This window comes from Rhinatrema bivittatum, chromosome 6, assembly GCF_901001135.1.
Source record: "Rhinatrema bivittatum chromosome 6, aRhiBiv1.1, whole genome shotgun sequence".
NCBI classification, from domain to species: Eukaryota; Metazoa; Chordata; class Amphibia; order Gymnophiona; family Rhinatrematidae; genus Rhinatrema; species Rhinatrema bivittatum.
Window position 1 is genome coordinate 123,601,858 of NC_042620.1, and position 23,929 is coordinate 123,625,786.

The 23,929-nt window shown below is 37.9% G+C and overlaps 1 protein-coding gene across 1 annotated transcript in view; it reads right to left on the bottom strand.

Moving 5' to 3' along the window:
* TTN (titin) overlaps positions 1-23,929 on the bottom strand; it is a 509,207-nt gene that overhangs the window by 216,857 nt on the left and 268,421 nt on the right. Inside the window, 30 exon segments of the mRNA XM_029605898.1 lie at positions 1,397-1,480; positions 1,790-1,873; positions 2,549-2,629; positions 2,844-2,924; positions 3,136-3,216; positions 3,433-3,513; positions 5,088-5,168; positions 5,391-5,471; positions 5,671-5,751; positions 8,222-8,302; positions 9,259-9,339; positions 9,565-9,645; positions 9,823-9,903; positions 10,111-10,191; positions 10,383-10,466; positions 10,681-10,764; positions 13,788-13,871; positions 14,224-14,307; positions 16,623-16,706; positions 16,902-16,985; positions 17,828-18,316; positions 19,471-19,554; positions 20,512-20,595; positions 20,822-20,905; positions 21,088-21,165; positions 21,647-21,730; positions 21,908-21,991; positions 22,285-22,356; positions 23,156-23,242; positions 23,449-23,532. Of these exon segments, the coding sequence (XP_029461758.1) occupies positions 1,397-1,480; positions 1,790-1,873; positions 2,549-2,629; positions 2,844-2,924; positions 3,136-3,216; positions 3,433-3,513; positions 5,088-5,168; positions 5,391-5,471; positions 5,671-5,751; positions 8,222-8,302; positions 9,259-9,339; positions 9,565-9,645; positions 9,823-9,903; positions 10,111-10,191; positions 10,383-10,466; positions 10,681-10,764; positions 13,788-13,871; positions 14,224-14,307; positions 16,623-16,706; positions 16,902-16,985; positions 17,828-18,316; positions 19,471-19,554; positions 20,512-20,595; positions 20,822-20,905; positions 21,088-21,165; positions 21,647-21,730; positions 21,908-21,991; positions 22,285-22,356; positions 23,156-23,242; positions 23,449-23,532 (2,874 nt within the window).

Below are 23,929 nucleotides of genomic sequence, written 5' to 3' on the forward strand. Positions count from 1 at the left end.
GTAGTAGGTGAGAAGAGAAGAAGCAGTAACAATCTCCACCAGTTCATGTACACTTAAGCCCTCCACGCTGCTCTGGCTGATCCCAAGTCTGATGATGAACTGCAAGTGGCAAAGGCATTTATAATGAAAGTCAGCACAGGGCCTGGCCTGTGAGCTAGTGCAAGCTCACAGGCCCTGCACTGGTCCCCGATCCCTCCTCGCACGAGTCTCTCTGTTACCACAATATTTCATGCAAAGGCAGTGCCACTGAAGGGCTTGTGAGCATGTGCTGGCTCACAGGCCCTCTGCTGACTTTCACTACTAATGCTACCGCTGCTGGCCACCTGAAGGGCATAGTCACTTGAGGCATTTGTGACCCTAGCTAAAGGTTTTGTGATCTCATTTGGGGGTCTCAACTCAGAGTTTGGGAAGCTCTGCCAGTCTATGATCCTCTGCTCCTTTAAAAGGGATAACTTGAATTGGGAAACAGCACTGCCCTTCAACTAGACATGTAAAAGTCTGAGATCAAAGACTTTCTGTTTATTTTTCACAGGTAATTATGTTCCATCTTTTCAGTCCCTTGAAAGTTCAGGAATGCCTGGGATGGGTACAAGGCTGGAAACCTATTTACATAATTGCTTTTTAGCATACTGAGAAATTTACCATTGTACAAATTAGTTGCCTTAACCAGAGAGAGAAACAGCAGAGACAGGGCAGGAAGACTGAAGAGACAGGAGATAGAGTGTTGCCAGAAATTAAAAGAAGTTTCTATCCATTGCCTTTCTATCCACCTATGTTAACCTTGGACCTCCCCAAAAAACATTCAGTTCTGGCCAAGGCCCTGTATAAAAAGAAATGGCATGACTATAATAAAAGATGCATATGTTTTCTTCCAAAACTGCAAACTATAGTGCATAAATAATATTTGAGCAAACAGTAAAACCAAAAGTAGAAGAAATCTGCCAAGAAACAGGCAACTTGCTATTTAAGCAAGCAAGGTGGTACACTACTTTAAGAAAGATTTGATTTAAAAGTTTACTGCAGCGTTGCTGTAACCTTTGCTGGAAAAGATTCAACTTTCCTGTGGGTAGCAGGGCTTTTTTTTTTTTTTTTTGCCAGGGACAAAGCTTTTATGCAGTTCACACACTTTAAAGATGAATTTTTTTTAAGGATTTGTCAACAATTTACAGACATAAAAGGACATGAAACATTCCATTTGTAGGTTAAGAACAAATACCGCAAACAAAAAGAAACACATACACAGAACTTTGTGAAGATGTGAAGAGTTCCTAAGGTTAGAAATCATCCCTCGTCGAGGACAAACTTTAGTAAACTGGTGTAAGATATTGTGCACAGCATGTAGATAAAATGAAATTGAAGGGCCCTGGTTTACAGGATTGATGAAGAATCGATGTACCTTTACGAGGTGCAGGCTCTTCTGGTGTGGGAACAGCAGCTGGTACTTTTTCCTCAGGGACAGTCTTCTTGCGCAGTTCAGGCACTTTAAAGATATTTGGGGTTTTTTTTATTTTAGGCATTTTGCAATTCGTTCCAAAATATTAAGAGCAAATGAAACACCTCCCCCCCACACACACACATGTGAATGAAATGTAAAGTATAATTATCTTGTTATCACAATATATTTTATAAATATTGTGAATAAATATCCTAACATCAAATACTGAAAGAAAGTCATATGTGATAAAGAGGTGAAGTGAATATAACATTGGCTGGTGTCTTTCCCGAGGAATAAGAGTAGGAAGAAGGCTTTCTAAAAAAAAAAAACAGTTTGGGAGAAAAACAAGTGTACCTTTCACTGGTGCAGCTTCTTCTTTCTTTGGAAGAGCAGGAGGCACTTTCTCTTCTGGAACAACTTCCTTAGGCACCTCAGGCACTTTAAAGATATTATTGCCATTTTAAGAATTTCACATTCATTTCAAAAAGACCAAAAAAGACAGACACCACAGAACACTGATATACAGACATACAAAATGATGTTCAATTAGTAAAATGGGAGTTTACCAACCACAAAATTTACATTAAGACTGACAGACAACACCAATGATATTAGATATTGGCTTTAAAATTATGATGGTGACAGGCTGTACATTTAACTGGTGGAATTATGTTTTCCTTAGGCACAGCTACAGGCACTTTTTCTTCAGGGACTGGCACTTCAGGCACTTTAAAGATAATATTTTTTTCTTTCACAGAATGTTCAACCTTGCTTTCAAAAAACAAATAGAAGATATCTCAGCCAAAATATAATGTACCTTTGGCTGGAGGGACTTCTTTTTTAAGAACAGGAACTGGTACTTGTTCATCTGCGACTGGTTTATTTGGTACTTTAAATATATTATTGTTTGTGTTAGGAGTATTGAAATAATTTACAAACATAATGAACGCAGAAAAAAAAAACATGAAACACAAACGTACAGAAAGGCTAAAAGTAACCATGGTGGAATACATGGCAAAGAGACCTGAGAATGCAGCCCTGCAACTCTCTAAGATGGCAGTGAATTAGAAGATAAAGAGAGCTTCAGATAATCTCCTTCAGAGAGTGATGTACCTTTGGCTGCTGGCACTTCTTTCTTGGGAACTGCAACAGGCACTTTTTCTTCAGGGACAGGTTTCTTTGGTACCTCAGGCACTTTAAAAATATTATTGTTTGCTTTAAGAGTGTTGAAATAAACATTGTACACACAGAAGAAACAAACATGAAATACAAAAGTACAGACGGGCTAAAAGTAGCCAAAGTAGAATACATGGCAAAGAGACCTGAGAATGCAGCCCTGCAACTCTCTAAAAAGGCAGTGAATTAGAAGACAAAGAGAGGGGATAATCTCCTTCAGAGAGTGATGTACCTTTGGCTGCTGGAACTTCTTTCTTGGGAACTGCAACAGGCACTTTTTCTTCAGGGACAGGTTTCTTGGGTACCTCAGGCACTTTAAAAATATTATTGTTTGCTTTAAGAGTGTTGAAATAAACATTGTACACACAGAAGAAACGAACATGAAATACAAAAGTACAGACGGGCTAAAAGTAAACATGGTAGAATACATGGCAAAGAGAACTGAGAATGCAGCACTGCAACTCTCTAAAAAGGAAGTGAATTAAAAGATAAAGAGAGCAGATAATCTTCAGAGAGTGATGTACCTTTGGCTGGTGGAACCTCTTTCTTGGGAACTGCAACAGGCACTTTTTCTTCAGGGACAGGTTTCTTTGGTACCTCAGGCACTTTAAAAATATTATTGTTTGCTTTAGGAGTGTTGAAATAAACATTGTACAAACAGAAAAAACGAACTAGAAACACAAATGTACAGATGGACTAAAAGTAACCATGGTAAAATCCATGGCAAAGAGAACTGAGAATGAGGCACTGCAACTCTCTAAGATGGCAGTAATTAGAAGATAAAGAGAGCTTCAGATAATCTCCTTCAGAGAGTGATGTACCTTTGGCTGCTGGAACTTCTTTCTTGGGAACTGCAACAGGCACTTTTTCTTCAGGGACAGGTTTCTTTGGTACCTCAGGCACTTTAAAAATATTATTGTTTGCTTTAGGAGTGTTGAAATAAACATTGTACACACAGAAAAAACGAACAAGAAACACAAATGTACAGACGGGCTAAAAGTAATCATGGTAGAATACATGACAAAGAGACCTGAGCTGTCTAAAAAGCAGTGAATTAGAAGACAATCAGGTGAATTTTCAAAGGTGTTATGCACGCAAATGTAACATACTATTGAAGGAATTTTCAAAAGCCATTTACGTGCGTGTGATGGGGCTATGTTTTTCTAGCTAGGGATAGTACAAGGGGTTTTGTATTTTAGAATTCCTCCCATTGCTGTAACCCCACCTTTTCAGGGGTAGGGTATCTAGGGAATATAATCCCCTGGAGCATGCTCTGTGCTTTGGTGGGAAGGAGAAGCTGAAGAGTTGGTGAGGAGAGTAGCTGGAGATTCCCAAGGATCTCAAGAAGCTATTAGAGGAGTAGGAGATCCCCCTAGAGTTACAGTTTGAGTGAAAGAAATCCCTACAGGATTTCAGTCACTATTGAGTAGTTTGGATCTCCCCAGGACTTTGAGGGAAGAATAGTGGAGTCTGAGATTCTTCATAGGAACTCAAGAGAAGGTTAACTAATCCTTTTTGGGTGGGCCTCAGCTCATCACTTTTCATATTTAGATGTCAATAGACTTCTGAATAGGATTTTTGGATTTTGAACTTGACTAGTCCGAAGGGAAGGGCATACCTCCGGTATCCCAAAGAAATGGGGCAAGGATCTTTTTCCTGAGTGACCTGAAGAAGCAAGGGTAAAAAGAAATTGCTATCTATTGAGAATTTTCCCAGTTGAGAAAAAAGTTGAAGAATTTGGCCAAAGTAAAGTTTTGGGGACTGGTACCCTGCAGATTTTATGCCCGGGTATATTCTTCTACCTTGTTATTGACATTATGCTGGAACCCCTTTCCGGTTAGCCAACATTATCAGGTGAGAACTTTTTTCTCCATAGATAATGGTGAAAGGGAACTCACTAAGATGGACAAATTGACAATAATAGTCATTGCCATCATATTTCTGTTTTTGTTTTTAGATATTGTGGCCTGGATCATCCTTTTTAAGTTACTGTAAAGACTATTTCAATCGAACACAAAAGTGCTTTTTTTCTACTAGCTTACCCCCCTTTTGCCTTACTAGGGGATGGAGGACCCCTCTGCTCCTCCTGGTTCCTCCTGGTTCCTTCTGATTTTTCTGATTTTTGCTTCCCTGCTATTGTTCCTTACTATTTTGCACCTCCTGGAGAATTTTGAATTTAATTGTAAAGTCGACACAGAGATGGTGATAGACAATGCTAGAGGCCCTAGAAGAGAAATCTTCCTCCCCTTCCGGACCTTATCCCGGACCCGTAGCACCGCTAGTCTAGGATAAAGCATGGAAATGAGGAAACCACTGCATATGGGTAAATCCTATGAACAATTCAATGGCATATATTGTAGCAATTTTCAAAAGCCCATTCACTCGAGTAAAGTGCATTTACACGTGTAAAATCAAGTTTTACGTGTGTAAATGCTTTTTAAAATGAGGCCTAAATCTCCTTCAGATATTGATATACCTTTGGCTGGTGGAACCTCTTTCTTAGGCACTGCAACAGGCACTTTTTCTTCAGGGACAGGTTTCTTGGGTACCTCGGGCACTTTAAAAATATTATTGTTTGCTTTAGGAGTGTAGGAATCATTAACAAATATTGTACTCAAAGAAAAAACAAACAAGAAACATAAATGTACAAATGTGCTAACAGGACCCATGTCAGAATACATGACAAAAAGAGCTGACAATCCAGTCCTGGAACTCTCTAAAAAAGGCAGTGAATTAGAAGACAAAGAGAGGGGATAATCTCCTTCAGAGAGTGATGTACCTTTGGCTGGTGGAACTTCTTTCTTGGGAACTGCAACAGGCACTTTTTCTTCAGGGACAGGTTTCTTTGGTACTTCAGGCACTTAAAAATATTATTGTTTGCTTTAAGAGTGTTGAAATAATTAGCAAACGTAAACACAGAAGAAAAGTTCAAGAAATACAATTGTACTTCTTGGCTAAAAAATAACTATGACAGACAAAATAGCCATGGGACTTTCTAAAAGTCAAGAAATTAGAAGAAAATGAGAGCTTCAGATAATCTCCTTCAGAGAGTGATGTACCTTTGGCTGCTGGAACCTCTTTCTTGGGAACTGCAACAGGCACTTTTTCTTCAAGGACAGGTTTTTTTGGTACCTCAGGCACTTTAAAAATATTATTGGTTGTTTTAGGAGTGTTGAAATTATTTACATACACAAAGAAAAAATGAACAAGAAACACAAATGTATTGTTGGACTGAAAGTAACCATGGTAGAATACATGGCAAAGAGACCTGAGAAAGCAACCCTGGAACTCTCTAAGATGGCAGTGAATTAGAAGGCAAAGAGAGAGGATAGCTTTAAAATGAGTATGTGGGCACCCATATCTGCACATATTTGGGCACGGGCACACATGCGCTAGCATTTTGTATTGTCCGCGCAAGTGTACGCACATTACACAAAATATACCTCTTTTTCCATATGTATGCTCCTAATTTTAAGAACTTGCACGAGCATCTGCTAGTCGTGCATTTTCCATATGAAATGTCAGCTTGTGCACATGCAAGAGAAGTAATTTTCTAACATGTACCCGTGCAATAAATGAACAATTTAACCAGTTCACCAGTTTGTCCTGTTTATCTCTAGGTCATCTAGACCCCCCCCCCCCCCCCTGGTTATTCAACCTTCACTCTCCTCAGATTTTCCACACCCTTTACCCAGTAAGTAATTGGCTACAAAGACTGTTATTTCGATTTACGCCTGATGTAAAGCAGAAGTAAATGGTCGCAGGTAACAGCTGTATACGCGCTGCTTGCTCTGGTTATAAAATAGCAAGTTGTGTGCATAACTGTTTGCCTCGTCCTGTAACAGCCCTGCTCCACCCCTTTCCTGCCTCTTTTTTAAGTGCGCCAATGTATTCACGCTCCAGGACTTGAGCATGTATGTGCGAGGTTTATAAATTAGGACAGACATGCGTATGAGCTTTATAATCATGTGCATCTGCAATTTTTGCACGTGCATCTCTTTTAAAATGTACCTTAAAGCAAGCAGATAATCTTCTTCAGAGACTAAATGTACCTTTGGCTGATGAAATCTCTTTCTTGGGAATTTCAGCACTCCCTCTCTACCTCTGGGTAAGGGAACCTATATCTTGTCTATTTTCGTTAATCTTTTCCTGCAGCCATAAGTCAGGAAATATCTGTTTTGTTTTTATTTTGGTTTCCTGCCTTAGGGGTAGATTTTCAAAGGGATTTACTCGCGTGATCAGCCTTACACGTGCCGGGCCAATTTTCAAAGGCCTGGTTACGCGCGTATATCCCCCGGGATGCGCGTAAGTCCCGGGGCCTCTGGAAAGGGGTGGGACGGGGCGGTCTGGGGCAGGGCCAGACGGGGCTAGAGGCCCCCGACACAGTGGCCATTTGCCACTGTGCCGGGGGATTGTATGCTGGCGTGCACAACCTATGCCTGCCCCAAGCAGGCATAAAAGGTAAAATAAAGATTTGGGGGGGGGGGGGTGCGCTAGGTTAGGGTTGGGGGGCGGGAAGGGGAAGGGAGGTTAGTGTAGGGGGTTGGGAACTTCCCTTCCAGTCCACTCCGAAATTGGAGTAGACTGGGAGGGAACTGAGGAAGGCTGCGGGTGTCAGCACACGCAGGATGCACAAGTGTGCGTCCCCTTGCGCGCGCTGACCCTCAATTTTATAACATAATCGGGCGTCCATGTGTGTGCGCCGGGTAGCGTGAGCATCTTTGAAAATCTAACCCTTAAGAATCTGCAAAGCGTCGCAGATGCACATGCAAATAGTGCTCACATGCATTAGGGCTATTTTATAAACTTACACATACACGCGCAAGGACCAATGCGAGAATATCTTTGATTGCGTAAAACAGGGACATTATGGGGTGGGTCGGGGAGTTCTGGGGTAGGGCCAGTATTTATGTTCATAAATCCCAATGTTACAACCTGCGAATTCAGCACGCGTAGAGCTGTTACCTGCGCATATTTACTTCTGCTTTTTATCAGGTGTAACTCAGAATAAAACTCTTTATAGTAAAAAACTGACTGGTTAAGGGGTCTGGGTAAACTGGGGGGGGGCGGGGGGGAGAGTGCAGGTTGAAGAACTAGAGGGGTCTGGATGACCTAGAGATAGACTGGGAAAACTGGTGGACTAATTGGTAAAACTGGGAATTTCCCTCATGTGTGCATGTTATAAAATGTTCTCACTTAGCGCGTGTAAAAGCCGACAAGTCCTTAAGGAAAATATGTGAATAACAATTCCTCATGCGACTGCTTAAAATTAGGAGCACACATAAATGCGCTAGACATATTTTATGTAATGGGTGCGCACTTAATGGATGACATAAAATTCTAGTGCATGTGTGCTCGTGACGACATAAGCGCATATTTGGGCGCGTGAGAGCTTATTTTAAAGCTACCATCTAAGTCCGAGTGCAGCTACTGTGTGTCCTTTTTTCCCTGAGCAGAACATACATTGTACACACAGGAAAAAAGAACAAGAAACACAATTGCCCTGCTGGCCTTAAAGTAACTATGACAGACAAAGAGTCCTGGGACTTTCTAAAAGGGAATTAGAACACAAAGAGAGCTTCAGATAATCTCCTTCAGAGAGTGCTGTACCTTTGGCTGCTGGAACTTCTTTCTTGGGGACTGCAACAGGCACTTTTTCTTCAGGGACAGGTTTCTTGGGTACCTCAGGCACTTTAAAAATATTATTGTTTGCTTTAGGAGTGTTGGAATCATTAACAAACATTGTACACAAAGAAAAAACAAACAAGAAACACAAATGTACAAATGTGCTAACAGTAACCATGTCAGAATACATGACAAAAAGACCTGACAAACCAGTCCTGGAACTCACTAAAAAAGGCAGTGAATTAGAAAACAAAGAGAGAGGATAATCTCCTTCAGAGAGTGATGTACCTTTGGCTGCTGGAATCTCTTTCTTGGGAACTGCAACAGGCACTTTTTCTTCAGGGGCAGGTTTCTTTGGTACCTCGAAATATTATCATTTACTTTAAGAATGTGTCAAAAACTGCAGGGTTTTGAACCGCTGGCTTTGTGTGATACAGATCTAGTGCCTGCTAGAAATGCTAGGTTGGTTTATGAGGAATGTGAGGGTTTAGTAGCATTCCAGGTACTATAGGCAGGGCTAGGCCTAGCCAGATTTCCATTGGCAGTGAGTAAACCCCCCAGTGTCACACAGCTGTGCTTAAATAGTAACCTGCAAAGAAGTGCTGTTGTTGGCACAGTGTCTCATGAGGATTTGTAGTGGGCTTTGAATTATTGTAGCAGCAGAAGGACTACTAGCTGTTTCGGGTCTCTTCCTCCCTATCTCTAGGTAAGGGACTTTATACCTTGTCTATTCTGGTTATTCCCTACTCCTGCAGCCATAAATCAGGAAATATCTGTTTTATTTTTGTTTTGGTTTCCTGCCTTAAAGAATAAGTGTGAGTACAGCTACTGTGTGACCCTTTTTTTCCCCTGAGAGAGTGTTGAAAGAACATACATTGTACACACAGAAGAAAAGAACAAGAAGCACAATTGTACTGCTTGGTTATAAATAACTGTGACAGACAAAGCAGCCCTGGGGCTTTCTAAGAGGGAATTAGAAGATAAAGAGAGCTTCAGATAAACTCATTAAGAGAGTGATGTACCTTTGGCTGGTGGAACCTCTTTCTTAGGCACTGCAACAGGCACTTTTTCTTCAGGGACAGGTTTCTTGGGTACCTCGGGCACTTTAAAAACATTATCGTTTGCTTTAGGACTGTTAAAATGATTTACAAACAATATACACAAAGATAAAATACGAACAAGAAATACAAATGTTTTGTTGGACGGAAAGTAACCATGGTAGAATACATGGCAAAGAGACCTGAGAAAGGAACCCTGGAACTCTCTAAGACGGCAGTGAGTTAGAAAACTAAAAGAGAGCAGATAATCTCCTTCAGAGAGTGATGTACCTTTGGCTGCTGGAACTTCTTTCTTGGGGACTGCAACAGGCACTTTTTCTTCAGGGACAGGTTTCTTTGGTACCTCAGGCACTTTAAAAATATTATTGTTTGCTTTAGGAGTGTTGAAATAACAAACACACAGAAGAAAAGAACAAGGAACACAATTGTACTGCTTGGCTAAAAATAACTATGAAGCCCTGGGACTTTCTAAAAGGGAATTAGAAAATAAAGAGAGCTTCAGATAAACTTATTAAGAGAGTGATGTACCTTTGGCAGGTGGAACCTCCTTCTTAGGCACTGCAACAGGCACTTTTTCTTCAGGGACAGGTTTCTTGGGTACCTTAGGCACTTTAAAAATATTATTGTTTGCTTTAGGAGTGTTGACATGATTTACAAACATATACAAAGAAAAAACGAACAAGAAACATAAATGTAGTGTTGGACTGAAAGTAACCATGGTAGAATACATGGCAAAGAGACCTGAGAAAGCAACTCTGGAACTCTCTAAATTGGCAGTGAGTTAGAAGATAAAGAGAGCTTCCGAAAATTATGTACCTTTAGCTGGTGGAACCTCTTTCTTGGGAACTGCAACAGGCACTTTTTCTTCAGGGACAGGTTTCTTTGGCACTTCAGGCACTTTAAAGATATTATTTTCTATTAGGAATGTTGAAGTTACTTGAAGATACCAAGAAGAACAATTTAGAATTTGAACAGAATATTCCCCAAAAGGGTTACACTTTGAAGTGTATAAATTTCAGTGCTGAAGATGTGAGAGAAAAACAGTACAAACAGTATTTCTCTAGCATTTCAATCAAGGTGTGCTATACCTTTAGCGGGTGGTGCTTCCTCTATTTTAGGCTCTATGACGGGTGGTTTTTCCTCTGGAACAGCTCTCTTGCGCACTTCAGGCACTTAAAAAATATATCATTTTGATTTTAGGAATTTAGAAAATGACATAAAGCTTGAGGAAGTAAAACTGCAAGCAACATAAAACATAATACAAACTTGGCATACAATAAGATAATTAAATAAACTATTACTGGTTATAAGTATTAGAATGATTGTGAAAGAAACCAAACAGAATAAGAAGTTTTTGCTTAAAGCTGGAAGTAAATGTTCATATACCTTTGGCTGGTGGCACTTCCTCTTTTTTAGGAACTGTGACAGGTACTTTTTCTTCTGGGACAGCTTTTTTCAGCACCTCGGGCACTTAAAAAAGATATTATTTGTGTTTTAAGAACTGCTAAATTATTTGCAAAACAGTAAAAGATTTTTTTTTTTTTTTTTTTTTACAAAAGATCCCTAAAAGCACATATACAGCATAAAATAACAAAAAACCTAAATATTTGTAGATCAAAAGACTTTTTTTACTAATACGTTTTGGTCCAACTGATTTATTCCAGAAGCAATGAATGTTTTCACTTTTTTCAGAGCTAGCTGTAAATTTGGAGTTTGAAATAGGCTAGGCAGAGGCTTTTTTATTTTCCAAATTGCATGGAAAAATCTGCACCCACCCTCTCGCAGTTCATTATCATATAATTTCCATATGGTGCATAGAATTCAGGCAGTAAAGCTATCAACCCTTACTTCAAAATACAACGCTGTTTTCAGTACTACAAGCTAGTGAACTGCTTTGTAAATATGATTTTAGTTTGAATGCTGTACAAAAGCCTTAACACTGCTGTTAGCATACTGTCAAAAAGTCAAAAGGTAGATTGAGCTAACTGTTGTATGTGCAAGAACAAAATAATTTTGAACACAGTTTGGCCACATCATGGGATTTTCTGTCTAAAATGAGATGGATTTTTTGACTATTAAATTTATCTTTTGATATAAGCTACCTTACATTCCAAAAAATTGTCATTGTCAAAAAAATTATTTTACTACTCAAGCCAGAAAGGAATAAAGAAGGGCTACCATGAGGGAAGTTACCACTCGTATGGTCATCTGCGAGGACAAATGCTTTGATAGCCCAAATGGGACAGACGCCTAGTGAGATATACCTGGTCAAAATCACAGTCAAGTCCCACAGCTAAGTGGCTATCAGCTTGAATGAATGCAGTGGACTACAGTGGTTTGTGCATGCCTGGATGACATCTCCCATGGGGAAAGATAAATAGGAATAGGTAACCCCCATATTAGATTCTGTTGTCAAATTTATCTAATATAGCTGTGGCCATATTATCCAACATATGATGTGACACGTGCCTTGATGTGTGTAAGTTCTTGTGGGAGAAGCAGCTCCCATCTCTCATGAATCACGGCTACCTCTGTTAATAGGTGGTAAAACAGGAATTAGCGGGCTAATTTTCAAAAATTTACGCAATTAAAAATTAGCCTATACACACATAAGTAGCCTCTATGCACGTATTCCATAATTTATAAAAATAGAAAATGCACATGTATATTCACTTTCGCATGAACATATATGCATATAAAAAGGGGGTGTGTGCTGGGGAGGGGGCCAACATTTACGTGCTTAGACAGTAACTTTCATTGTCCTGTGCCTAGGGAATTGGCCAATTTGGAACCTACGCACGTATATGTGCGCAAGTTATAAAACAGTCTGACCGTGCACCCATGTGAGTGCAGTTTTAAATGGGCAAATGCTGCTTCTACCTCATAAGTGGGGGGATTTTAAAAGACACGCACCATCGCCATTGCCAGTTTTCCCAGTTCGTTCCCAGTTCGCTCAGTTAAGGGATGGGACTTCCAACCCCCCCTCCCCTAGTTTAATAGCCTCCCTTCCCCCCGTTAGGCCCAACCTTTAAAACCCTGCTGATCTGTTTAGATTTTCTTGTTTTACTACTTACACATCATCCATAGCAGGAGTAAAGTTACACGGCGGGGGGGGATCCTGGCGCGTGCCAGTGCGCGTATTTACATGCTAATTTCAAGTTACAATTCAGGAATGCCCATTCCCTGCCCCGCCCCTTTTTTAAACTTTTAATTTGTGCATGCAGCGGCAAATATGTGCATATCTGGGTGGCTTTTAAAATTCACTTGGTGCGCTGGCCTGACATATTCACACCTTTAAAATTCACCTTTTAAGTTGCTATTTTAAAAGACACACATGAACATTTTCCAACTTACTTTTGTTATTTTACATCTGCTAATTATCTGGTGTAAGTGATATTAAACATGTTTATTGTGTACTACTGACTGGATGGGAGGCCTGGGTAAACTAGGAGGAATTCAGGCTAAAGAACCAGGAGGGTCTTGATGACCTGGAGAAAGACTAGGCAAACTGATGGACTAATTTGGTAACACTCATAATTTCCTTGACATGTGCATGTTTTAAAATTGGCCGATTTATGGTCTACCTGGATAACAGAATATATTTCAGCACTGCTACGCTTTAGCAAGATTGCAGATCACAGACTCCACTGAAGCTCATCAAGCAGAGCTATGGCTTCTACTGTTGCTCATCTTAGAGAGCTACACCTCAAGACATTTGCAAGGCTGCAATTTGGTCATCAGTTCATGCCTTTATATTCCATTACTCTTTGGACACTCTCTCAAGGACTGACAGTAAATTCGGGCAAGCAGTTTTGTATACTCTGTTCTCGCAGTGGTCAACTCTCCACAGTGGAGTCTGGGTTGCTTGTTCAGTAATTGCTCTACTGCAGTCCTCAGTTTGGGACTCCCCATATGTAATGGCTAATTCAGCCTGCTTATCAACAGAAAAAGCTAATTTTCTCACCATTAACTGTGTTTTCCATTGATAGGAGGATGAATTAGTCATGGAATACCCTCCCACCTCTCTGAAAAGTTGACTACCTAGCTAGATTTAGATATGATATAGACTGAGGAGACTCAAGAGGAAGCACCCAAGTAGGAACTATCACACATGCTCAGTAGAATTCAAAGCTCTATGAGCTAGGAGAGATGAGTCCATTTGGTGCTGCCAGATGACATTTCATACATGTAATGGCTAATTCATCCTGCTATCTATATAAAACACTGTTTATGGTGAGAAAACTTGCTTTACTGCTACCATACACATTCAATTATTAGTTCATTTTAAAATTCTACAAGAAATATAATCGATTTACATTTGGACTTCCTTTTCTTTGGAGGCTAAAACTAGTACATTAAGAAATTGCAAGAAACAGAATTTAAAAGCAAAATTAGGATAAAAGCACATTCTTCAAGAAAAACAAAGTCAAGAAGTATTGTTCGGAAATAATACAATAAAAATGTATTTTGAACAGTTTCAAGAGCTATTCTACCTTTAACTAGTGGAGCCTCTTCTTTCTTAGGAACTGCAGCTGGTATTTTTTCTTCAGGTACAGGTTTCTTAACCACCTTCGGAACTTTAAAGATATCACCTTTTTTTAGCGATTTAAAAGAACTTATAGACATACATACATTAACATTGCAAACTGTCCACACACAGCATTCAATCCCCACACATATCTGAAAAAAACATAATCAGACACTAGAAGTATGACATCACAGAGGGATTAAAGATGTTATGTTCAAAATAACAAAGAAGAAATCAAAGAATTGAAGAAATCAAATGAAGAAGCCAAAATAAGACACAAAGACAAAACATGTAAAACAACAAATATATATATAGGAACTCAGTTCAATATAACATTTCTTCTAATGTTGAAGATTTGAAAGAAGAGTTTTTTCTCAAGTTTTAATGAAGATTTGGTATACCTTTGACCACAGGAACTTCTTCTTTTTTAGGAATTACAACCGGTACTTTTTCTTCTGGGACAGGTTTCTTAGGTGCTGCTGGCACTTTAAAGATATTGTTATTTGTCAGACTTTACAAAAACTATTTACAAAACATTAAGAACAGAAAAACAACATAAAACGCTTGCACAGTGGTGGCCAATTCTAGTCCGTAAGAGCCACAAACAAGCCAGGTTTTCAGGATAACCACAATAATTATGCATGAGATAGATTTGTATGCACTGCCTCTGGTGTAGCAAATCTATCTCATACATGGTTATTGTGGATATCCTGAAAACCTGGCCTGTTTGTGCCTCTTGACGACAGGCCTTCCCTGTGCTAGAGAATACAACATTTTAGTAAGACAATCTTGTAGTAAGAAGAATGCCTAGGAAGGAAATTATGGTTAGAGACATTTAGGATACAATTAACACAGGCACATATCTTGGACAAGGGAGGTAATTTAAATTGCAAAGCATGGTTTGGGGAATGTTAGATTTTGGCACTCTAGGATAAGTTATTTAGACCATTTAGAGTGGTTTTTCTTCTAACTTTAAATGGAATCATGGTTTCTGTTCACTTTGCATGTGAAGACAACTCTGGTCAGCTTCTCCTTTTATAATATGCTTCAATTTATCAAAGGAGAAGCTGACCAGAATTGTCTTCACATGCAAAGTGGACACTTCTGTAATATATACTTTTATAATAAATATTAAGATAAGTACATCTGCTACATAATTGAAGTTACCACAATTTTGAGGTTACTTGGCTGCTAGGAATTGGGGAGGTTTAGAGTCTAGCTAGAAACTAATCAGAAAGAGTTAACAGTTTCCTGATGCTTTTAAATGATCCGAAAACAAGGATCTACATTTGAAGAAACCATTGTTTTCTCAGGTGAAAAATGAGCAAGGTTCAATCCTGCCAAGGAAGGTTTATTCATTCCATTGATATTCTACTCCATAGCATCAATTCCTAGTTTCAGACAAAAGCAGATACTTCTCACATGGACTTTTGACAAAGCTGTAGTATGCATGGGGGACCGAATTAAGCAAAGGGCCATTGAGAACATTATAAAAGACAAAGAGTCAGCTCCTTGTATGCCGTAAGCAAACATTCACTGCTATTAAAATAGGCAGATGGGGCATCCCTGGTCCTGCCACTATTCACTCCTACCTTCCTACTAGACCTGAGATGGCAAGCACACAAAACTACTCTATGGAAACACAGAGCTGCAGTTTTAGTAACACTGATTTTTCAAACAAAGCATAGTTGCAGCTGAAAAAAAAACCAATATCCCTGTGAGCCAGGCATTTTATGCCTCAATGTTGATACTTGAGTGGTGGTGCTGACAGTGCACCTCCCATGTCTGCCTGCTAGTTCCTTTCACTCATACAGCCTGGGGATACTAAACAAATAAAGTCATATTAACCCACCAGCATCCATAGCCTATGAACTCTTGCCTTCACAACCAAGGTGGCCATATAGCAATAGATAACAGATAAAGCAGTGTTACCTAATCAGTGTACCATGGCGCACTAGTGTGCCTTCAGAGCTGTTCAGATGTGCTGCTGAAAAGTCATCATTGCCTGATGCTCAGGTCCAGACCAGCACCTGGGCTCTGCTCTTAGCAACTCATTGCGACAAGAGTCAGCAGCGGTGGTTCTTAAACATGTAACAGCATGCATGATCATTGCATGCTCTTTCTTCCCTGCTACAGCATGAAACCTGGAGTGTGATAATTAAGGGGCAGCATAGAAAGCTAGGCCCCACTTTGTGCGGCACACATAATGCACACAGCACTTCCTCATCTTCCTTAGCCTGAGCTTCCTCCTTTATGCCCTTCCTCTCAGTTTCTGACTCCTGGGAAGAAGAACGGATACATGAACCAAGGCTGGCACCTTTCAAGCTTTTGTTGACAAATCCTTATTTAAAGAGAAAAGGGGAGGAGTATAACTAGAATTCACTCAAATTGATATCTAGTGCAAGGAGAAAGGAAAATCGTAACCTTCTTATACAAGAGAATAGTTGTATTGATCGTGGAGAAAACTAGATTCATTGATGGTTGTGAAGAAGATCTGAACCTCTATGGTCTTAAGCTTTCATTTTTAGAAAATTCTTATGTTGCTCCAACAAAATGTATTACAACTGGTAAGAAATCCATATAAAAGAAGAGAAACCATTCTATGAAAGGTACATGGTTTGGGGAGGAATTAAGATTTTTTACAATTTAAATAATTTTTTATGTTATTGGTAAATACATTGGTGTGTCATAGTTTTAGTTAAAAAGCAGCTGTTGATAATATTTTGGTAATGGGAAAAGGACCATGTCAGTATCAATGAGAAACTGGTTACCCTTTAGTTTCAGTCAAAATTTGATGTACCTTTTGCTGGTGGTACTTCTACTTTTTTGGGGACCATGACAGGTATCTTTGCTTCGGTGACAACTTTCTTAGGCACCTCTGGCACTTCAAAAATATGACATGCATTTTAGGAATGTAAAATAATTCATACATAATAAACTACATGAAAGCAACACAAATCACAAAAAATACATGCATGAATAAAAGAATCCCTGGAGATAAGAGCTATAAAATACAAACTAAAGAAATAAGATGAAATGATCTTGGAAGCTAAAGAAGGATTGCAAAGAGTTCATATACCTTTAGCTGGTGGAGCTTTCTCTTTCTTAGGAACAAAAATAGATACTTTTGCTTCTTGGACAACTTTCTTAGGCTCCTCAGGCACTTTAAAGATACATATTTTTGAAGAATAAAACATTTACAAAACAATAACAACAGAAATGAAATACATAAAACACAAATCACTAATACAATACAAAATCCCTGAGCTAAGAGTCCTGAAAATATAAATCTGTCAAGAAGTAGAAATATAGTTAAATATACAGACCTATTTATACTGATCATATTTATGTCTACATCTGTATATATAGATATATAATCTTATCTATACATTAAATGGTATATAACCGTAACATAAAAACATCTTGATAAATCAGGTTCTCCTGACTGGTGGAACTTCTATTTTAGGGACTGCTGTGGATATAATTTCTTCTAAGACAATTGCTTGAGACTTCACTGGTTCTTAAAAATATTAATTTTAAGAATATAAATCGTAAGAGTCTAAATATTCTAAGGCAAGATTATTTTTTTATAGCAATCATTTTTCCATTTCTGCTGATGTCTGCAGATAAAATTTAATACATTGCACAATGGTTCGTCATAACGACCTACAGTTCCATAGTGCAAGAGCTGACGACAGCACCCTGAGGAAGGCTTTTGTCTTTTAACTACTGAAACATTGTTTCATTGTTTACTGAAAGACTGTGTTGTTCCCGTGTAATCTTTATGGATATATTGCACACGGAGGCACACTATAACTTCGACTTTACTGCACGAGACAGGGGCTTCCAGTTAGTCATGATCTAAAAGAATTTAGTCCTCACCTTTTTTTTTTTTTAAAGTATTGTCTTTTAAGTGGATAACAATCATAAACTTTCCAACCTGAACTATACTGAGTGAAGAAAGAGTGATAGAGTACGTAAGTGAGATGAAAGACAAACTTGTACCTTTTTCTTCATAGATTTCTTCCCTTTCTTCATAGATTTCTTCTCTTTCCTCGTAAATTTCTTCTTCATAAATGTCTTCTTTGGCTTCATAGACTTCTTCCTCAGAAACATGCTCTTCAGGGATTTCTTCTTCATAAGTTTCCTCTTTTGCTTCATAGACTTCTTCAGGGATTTCTTCTTCATAAACTTCTTCCTCAGAAACATGTTCTTCAGGGATTTCCTCTATGTAAACTTCTTCTTCATAAATTTCTTCTCTTTCTTCAGGGACTTCTTCTTCAGGAGCTTCTTCTTCTACATAAACATGTTCTTCATATGCTTCTTCTTCTTCTTCTCCTCCATATTCCTCTGCTTTATAAATGTGCTCCACATAGAATTCTTCCCTTTCACCATATACTTCTTCATAAACTTCTTTCTGCTCTTCATAAGTTTCTTTTTCTCTTATTACAGCAACTACTTCGACTTCTTTTGTCTTCACAGGCACCGCAGGAACTTTTAAAAACAGTTATTCAGGTTAAAACCCAGTATTGGAAATTAAAAAATGTTCAGTCATTAGAAACTATTTTTGTCTAAATCTTTTGCAAATATTTCCCTAGATTGCACTTCTTAAAGTAATATTTCTGACATTCTTTTTTCTGTTCCATCTGTAAAATGCTGAGAATTTTTTATTATGAGAAATAAATAAACTGAAATTTTAAAGAGTCACTCTACAAAATGCAAATATGGAATACTGATGACTGGCTATAATATGGAGATTCAGAGCCTCTTATATTAGATATGTACTGCTTTGTAAGCATTTTAAATATTAACACGTCACTGTTATAAGCTTTTTTAAGACTGACCAAAAAGAATGATAAACCCATATATTAGCATGTATAACATATTTTAACTTTAACATTTTCAGCCTGTCCCTTGAATTGAAGGGTTGTGTACTGCAATGTACTAGGCCCAAATTCAAGTTTTCTGTGCAAGAAGACTGAGAACTCCAAATGACACATAAACAGTGTCGTCCTGTATTCTACAAAACCCTTGAACAGTGTACATGTCTGAATGCCTGGTTATAAGCAGTACGTGGCATTTTTTCTCATACTGAACATAAAAAATACTCAGGCCATGTCAGGGAATATTTGGCTCGTTCCCTAGAGATGTATATACCAGTGAATAATCTTTGGTAATCCTCTAAATTTCACAGAATATAGCCAGTCTGGGATCACCCAGCTGATTTTAGATTGGTATTGATAAGTTCAGAACTTCTCATCTAAATCATTCAATTGCTGCTTTGGTAATTATGTTTATTTTTTGTGAATTTTAGTAAGGGATATTTGACATATTAACCGTTAGCATAATAAATAGCAGCAGTGCTATTTTACAATAAATAGACAAGGAGCCAACACATTGGGAAGATTTAATATAACAAAACAGAATTGCTATAAGAAATCCTGTAAAGGATTTACTTTGTAAGACGAGATTTTAATGTGCTTAGCCATCTTATTCTATAAAGGGGCTTATATTATAAAACCATTATATTACGGAGACTATTCCTGAGACTAAAACAATACAATGGCTGCACACAAGGCAAAAACATAAAACAATGACAAGACAAAGAAGTTTCTGTAATTTTTTTTTTTCATCATATTAGATTATACCTGCAGCTGGTGCAAAAGCTTCCTTTCTGAGACGAAGAACAGGTACTTTTTCTTCTGGGACAGCTTTTTTAGGAACTTCAGGCACTTTAAAGATATTAATTTTTTTTTTTAACTATTTAACAACTCAGGAGCACGACATTACATGGAAAACAATATACTAAGAATCCTTAAACTATTTAAATACACATTCATCATGACAAAGAGCAAACAAGTAAAGTAAAACATGGACACTTCAATCAAACCAAAGAATATGGAAACACTAAATTAAAAACAATATACAAGACATCACCAATATGCACAGAAATACAAAGAATACACATAGATTTGTAGTTATCATTATGGTAACTGTAATTTTGACTGGTGGAACTTTGCCATTGTTTTGGCAACCAGGCCTGGTGCAAACTAAGCAGTCGCCTATAGCACCAAAATTATTGGGGTTGCAAAATCTTTCCAGCGTGAAGCCCAGAGGAGTGCTGTGCCACAGGCATTACCTCCAGTAAGAGAGAGCACTGTGCTTAGGGTTGCCAACTGGCTCCAGATTTTCAGGACGGTTGATCCAGTCCTGGTTTTACTATCCTGCATGCAGGTACTTATAGTCTTGCTTTTTTCTTTAGGGAATGCAATAGGGAAATCAAAATGCAATCGGATAAAACCTGTCCGGAAAATCTGGAGCCAGTTGGTAACCCTAGCTGTGCTGGAGCTGCCCACAATAGGTAAGTTGAGAAAGGGAGATGCATGAATGAAGGTTCACCTAGAGTGCTGAAAACTCTTGCACCGACCCTTTTGGGAACAGCAACAGATATTTTTTCCTCTGAGGCAGGTTTCTTGGGCACCTCAGAAACTTTAAGAGATCAATTTTATGGCTTTTAGAACCTTTCAACAACAACAAATACTCATAAACATACACACAAATACTCATAAACATACAAACTGACATAAACACGTATGGCAAACAAATGAAACATAACATAAAGCAACATCATTAAATATGTTTACAAAACTAAAAGACAGAGAAGACAGGGTGAATTAAGCCTGATCTACCTTTAGCTGGTGGAACTTCCACTTTTTTGGGAATAGGAACAGGTACTTTTTCTTCTGGGACTGGTTTCTTAGTCACTTTAGGCACTTTAAAGATATTAATTTTAATATTCTTAAAAATAATCTCAGATGAATACTTATGACTACAAAAGATTTACAGACACTGAAGTAACACAAACATGAATTATAAAACAGGGTTCAATAAAAAGATAAATATATTGTACAAGTTCACACCATTAACGTACAGAGATTTACAAAAAACAGAAACAGAGAAAGCATTTTCCTTTATGCCTGATAATTATATCCAAGATACCTTTAGCTGGTGCAACTTCTACTTTTTTGGGAACCGCAACAGGCACTTTTTCTTCTGGGACAGGTTTCTTGGGTAGTTCGAGAACTTTAAAGACAATTTTAAGACTCTTACAACACTGAAAAAATCCCAACTACTAAAGACATACTAACAATGAAATGAAAGACACATGTCAACAGAAAACTACATATGAGATGCAATCTCATAACACTACAGTATTTTGACACTGCAAATGTACAAAGATGATATACTTTTATATTGTAATATACCTTTGACTGGTGGAACTTCCACTTTTTTCTGAACAGGCACTTTTTCCTCCGGGATTAATTTCTTTGGTACCTCATGCACTTTAAAGACACATTTATGTTTGAGAATTACAAAAAAAACCCCAATACAACTACGCCAGACATAGCAAACTTCATAGAATATGTTCTTGTAATTCATACTGAATAACTGAGGATAAAAATATCCTTAGCATGCTATTAACCTAATTCATGAAGATTTTCATTTAAAAAAGTTAAATTAATGGCTGAGCACAACTGGCAGGGCTTCCTCTGTGCTAGGTATAGCAATGGGGACTTTTTCTTCTGGAACAACTTGCTTAGGCAAACTGGAAGCTTTAAAAATAGCATTTATAATTGTAAAATGTCTTCCTCTGATGTGCATATTAGATTTTCAGAAAAGCAATTGAAACAATAAGCACATAATACAAAATAAACATTTACAACAATGGAAGAATCCACTTGACTCAATATAAACATAGAAACAACAGACTCATGAAGATAAAGAAGGTTATGATTTGCTTTGCCTGTTTATGATCATGTATACCTTTAGGTTTTGGAAGTTCCACTTCTTCAGGAATAGGCACAGGTACTCTTTCTTCTGGGACAGGTTTCTTTACTGCCACAGCCACTTTAAAGATATTATATAAATTTAGGAACATAGACATAATTAGAAAACAAAGAGAAACATACAATGTAGAACAATGAAAGTAAGAAACAAACAGTACATTGAAAACATATTTTACATAAAACAGGGTAAACAAATGTGTATGTTTTCATTCTTTTTAATTTAAATCAAGAATTGTACCTTTTACTGGAGGAACTTCTTCCACTTTAGGAACAGCAACTGGAATCTTTTCTTCTGGAATAACTCTTTTAGGCTTCTCAGGAACTTTAAAGATAGGGTTTACTCTTAGAAACTTTTATTTTTTTCATAAACAATACAGAATACTCAAACAGCATTATGCAAAAACAAATCCCTTTAAAGCAAAAAAGAAACACAATCTATAGTAAACACAACACTTTCATTTTAACATTTCACAACAGAAATGGCACAGCCAAAACGCAAGTGCAAGAAATAACGATGGATTCCAAATTCCTATTTGAACAACAATCTTGGAAAAAAGTGATTAAAACAAGAGATGGAACAGAGTAAAAATGATTTCTTTTTAAAGTCTGAAGTACCTTTCACTGCTGGAGCCTCTTCCTTTCTAGGTACTTTTTCTTCTGTAATAATTTTCTTTGGTACTTCTGGCACTTTGAAAATATTAATGTAAGAATATTGAATGGTAGAATTCAAGAACGTTATCATAGTTTTAGTATAGTTTTTAAATTAGAAGCAGTATACACAAGAATTAAAAAGAAAGAAAAGTCTGGCAAAATGTATTTTTCTTATGTAGAGTATCAAGATTGTTATTACCAGCAATTGTCTGTAATATAATTGCCAGAAAACAAAAACAAGCAATTTGATATTTGTGCAAGGTTTAGAATTTGCTGCTGAAATTCCAAGAAGAGAGGCTATGGCTCAGTTATAGCCTGAGATATTTTAAGCAGTCGCACTATCACCTCTTAGGATAAGAATGGAGGTGTCTGGGAATGGTTCAAAAGAAGAGCAGAGGAGGAAGAAGAAAATGGCTTTTTATTATGTATTATGTTTATAATGTATATAATGAATTGTGTTTTTATTGTTTTGTAACACATACTGAATGCCAGTTTACCCATAGAAAGGCATAGCTCAAACTGTAACTAAACTAAATTAAAATAAAGTAGGGTCTTAATGAAAAAGAACTATTCCCCCATTCTGTGCCGATGGGAAAAAATATTTATTGAATAAAGAGCCCTTTGTCTTCAACCAAGTCCAGATGGGGAGTAGCAGTAGTGGACAACAACAAAAAAAAAGGTATATGGTGGGGAGAAGGAACAGAGAAGAATAAGATAAGGCAGTAGGGAAGGTCTTTACTCAAGACAACATAATTACCAGAAAGCAAAACCAAGCAGACAAGATAAGATTAGTGAAACACTTAAGAACTGTGATTATAGTTCTAAAAATGCATACCTTTAGCGGGTGGGGCCGCCTCCTTTTTAGGGACAACTCCTGGTATTTTCTTTTCTTCTGGTTCAACTTTCTTAGGTACTTCAGGTACTTTAAAGACATCATGGAATGTTAAGAAATTTAGAATCCTTTGTAAACCATAGTAAGAGCATGCAAAAATTGAAAATACAGTTCCACAAAGATCATTAAAACATTCACTACACAATGCTTTACGTGACATAGATTTAGTATGAAGACAGGTCAAGCGTAAGAGAGCTGCAACGCTTTTTGCTATTTTAAACCAAGATTTGGTGTACCTTTGGCTGGTGGAACTTCCCCTTTTTTAGGAACAGCGACTGCTACTTTTTCCTCTGGCACAGCTTTCTTAGGAACCTCCGGCACTTTAAAGAAATTTGTTGAAATTGAATATTTAGACTGTATTGTTGAAATAATGATGCATACATTTTCAGGTGGTAAGAGCTGGAATCTACTAACACCGTTGCAATATAAATACTAATCAGAATTCTTTAAAAACATACATGATGACCCCAGCAAAGTTTGTAACTTTTGCCGGTGGTAACTCCTCTATCTTGGGATGAAGTAAGTTCCGAAAGAAAAAGGTAGGAAATGGGGTGTTAGGGGTCAGGGAGGAGAGGGAAAAAGGGAGGCAGAGTAGGAAAGGGGGATAGGGAACTGGGAATGGCCAGATCATGTCACCGTGCATTTTTTAAAAAATCCACTCCCCTTGCGTGCACTAGACGCCACCCGTCCACACATGCGCATACCAATATAAAAATT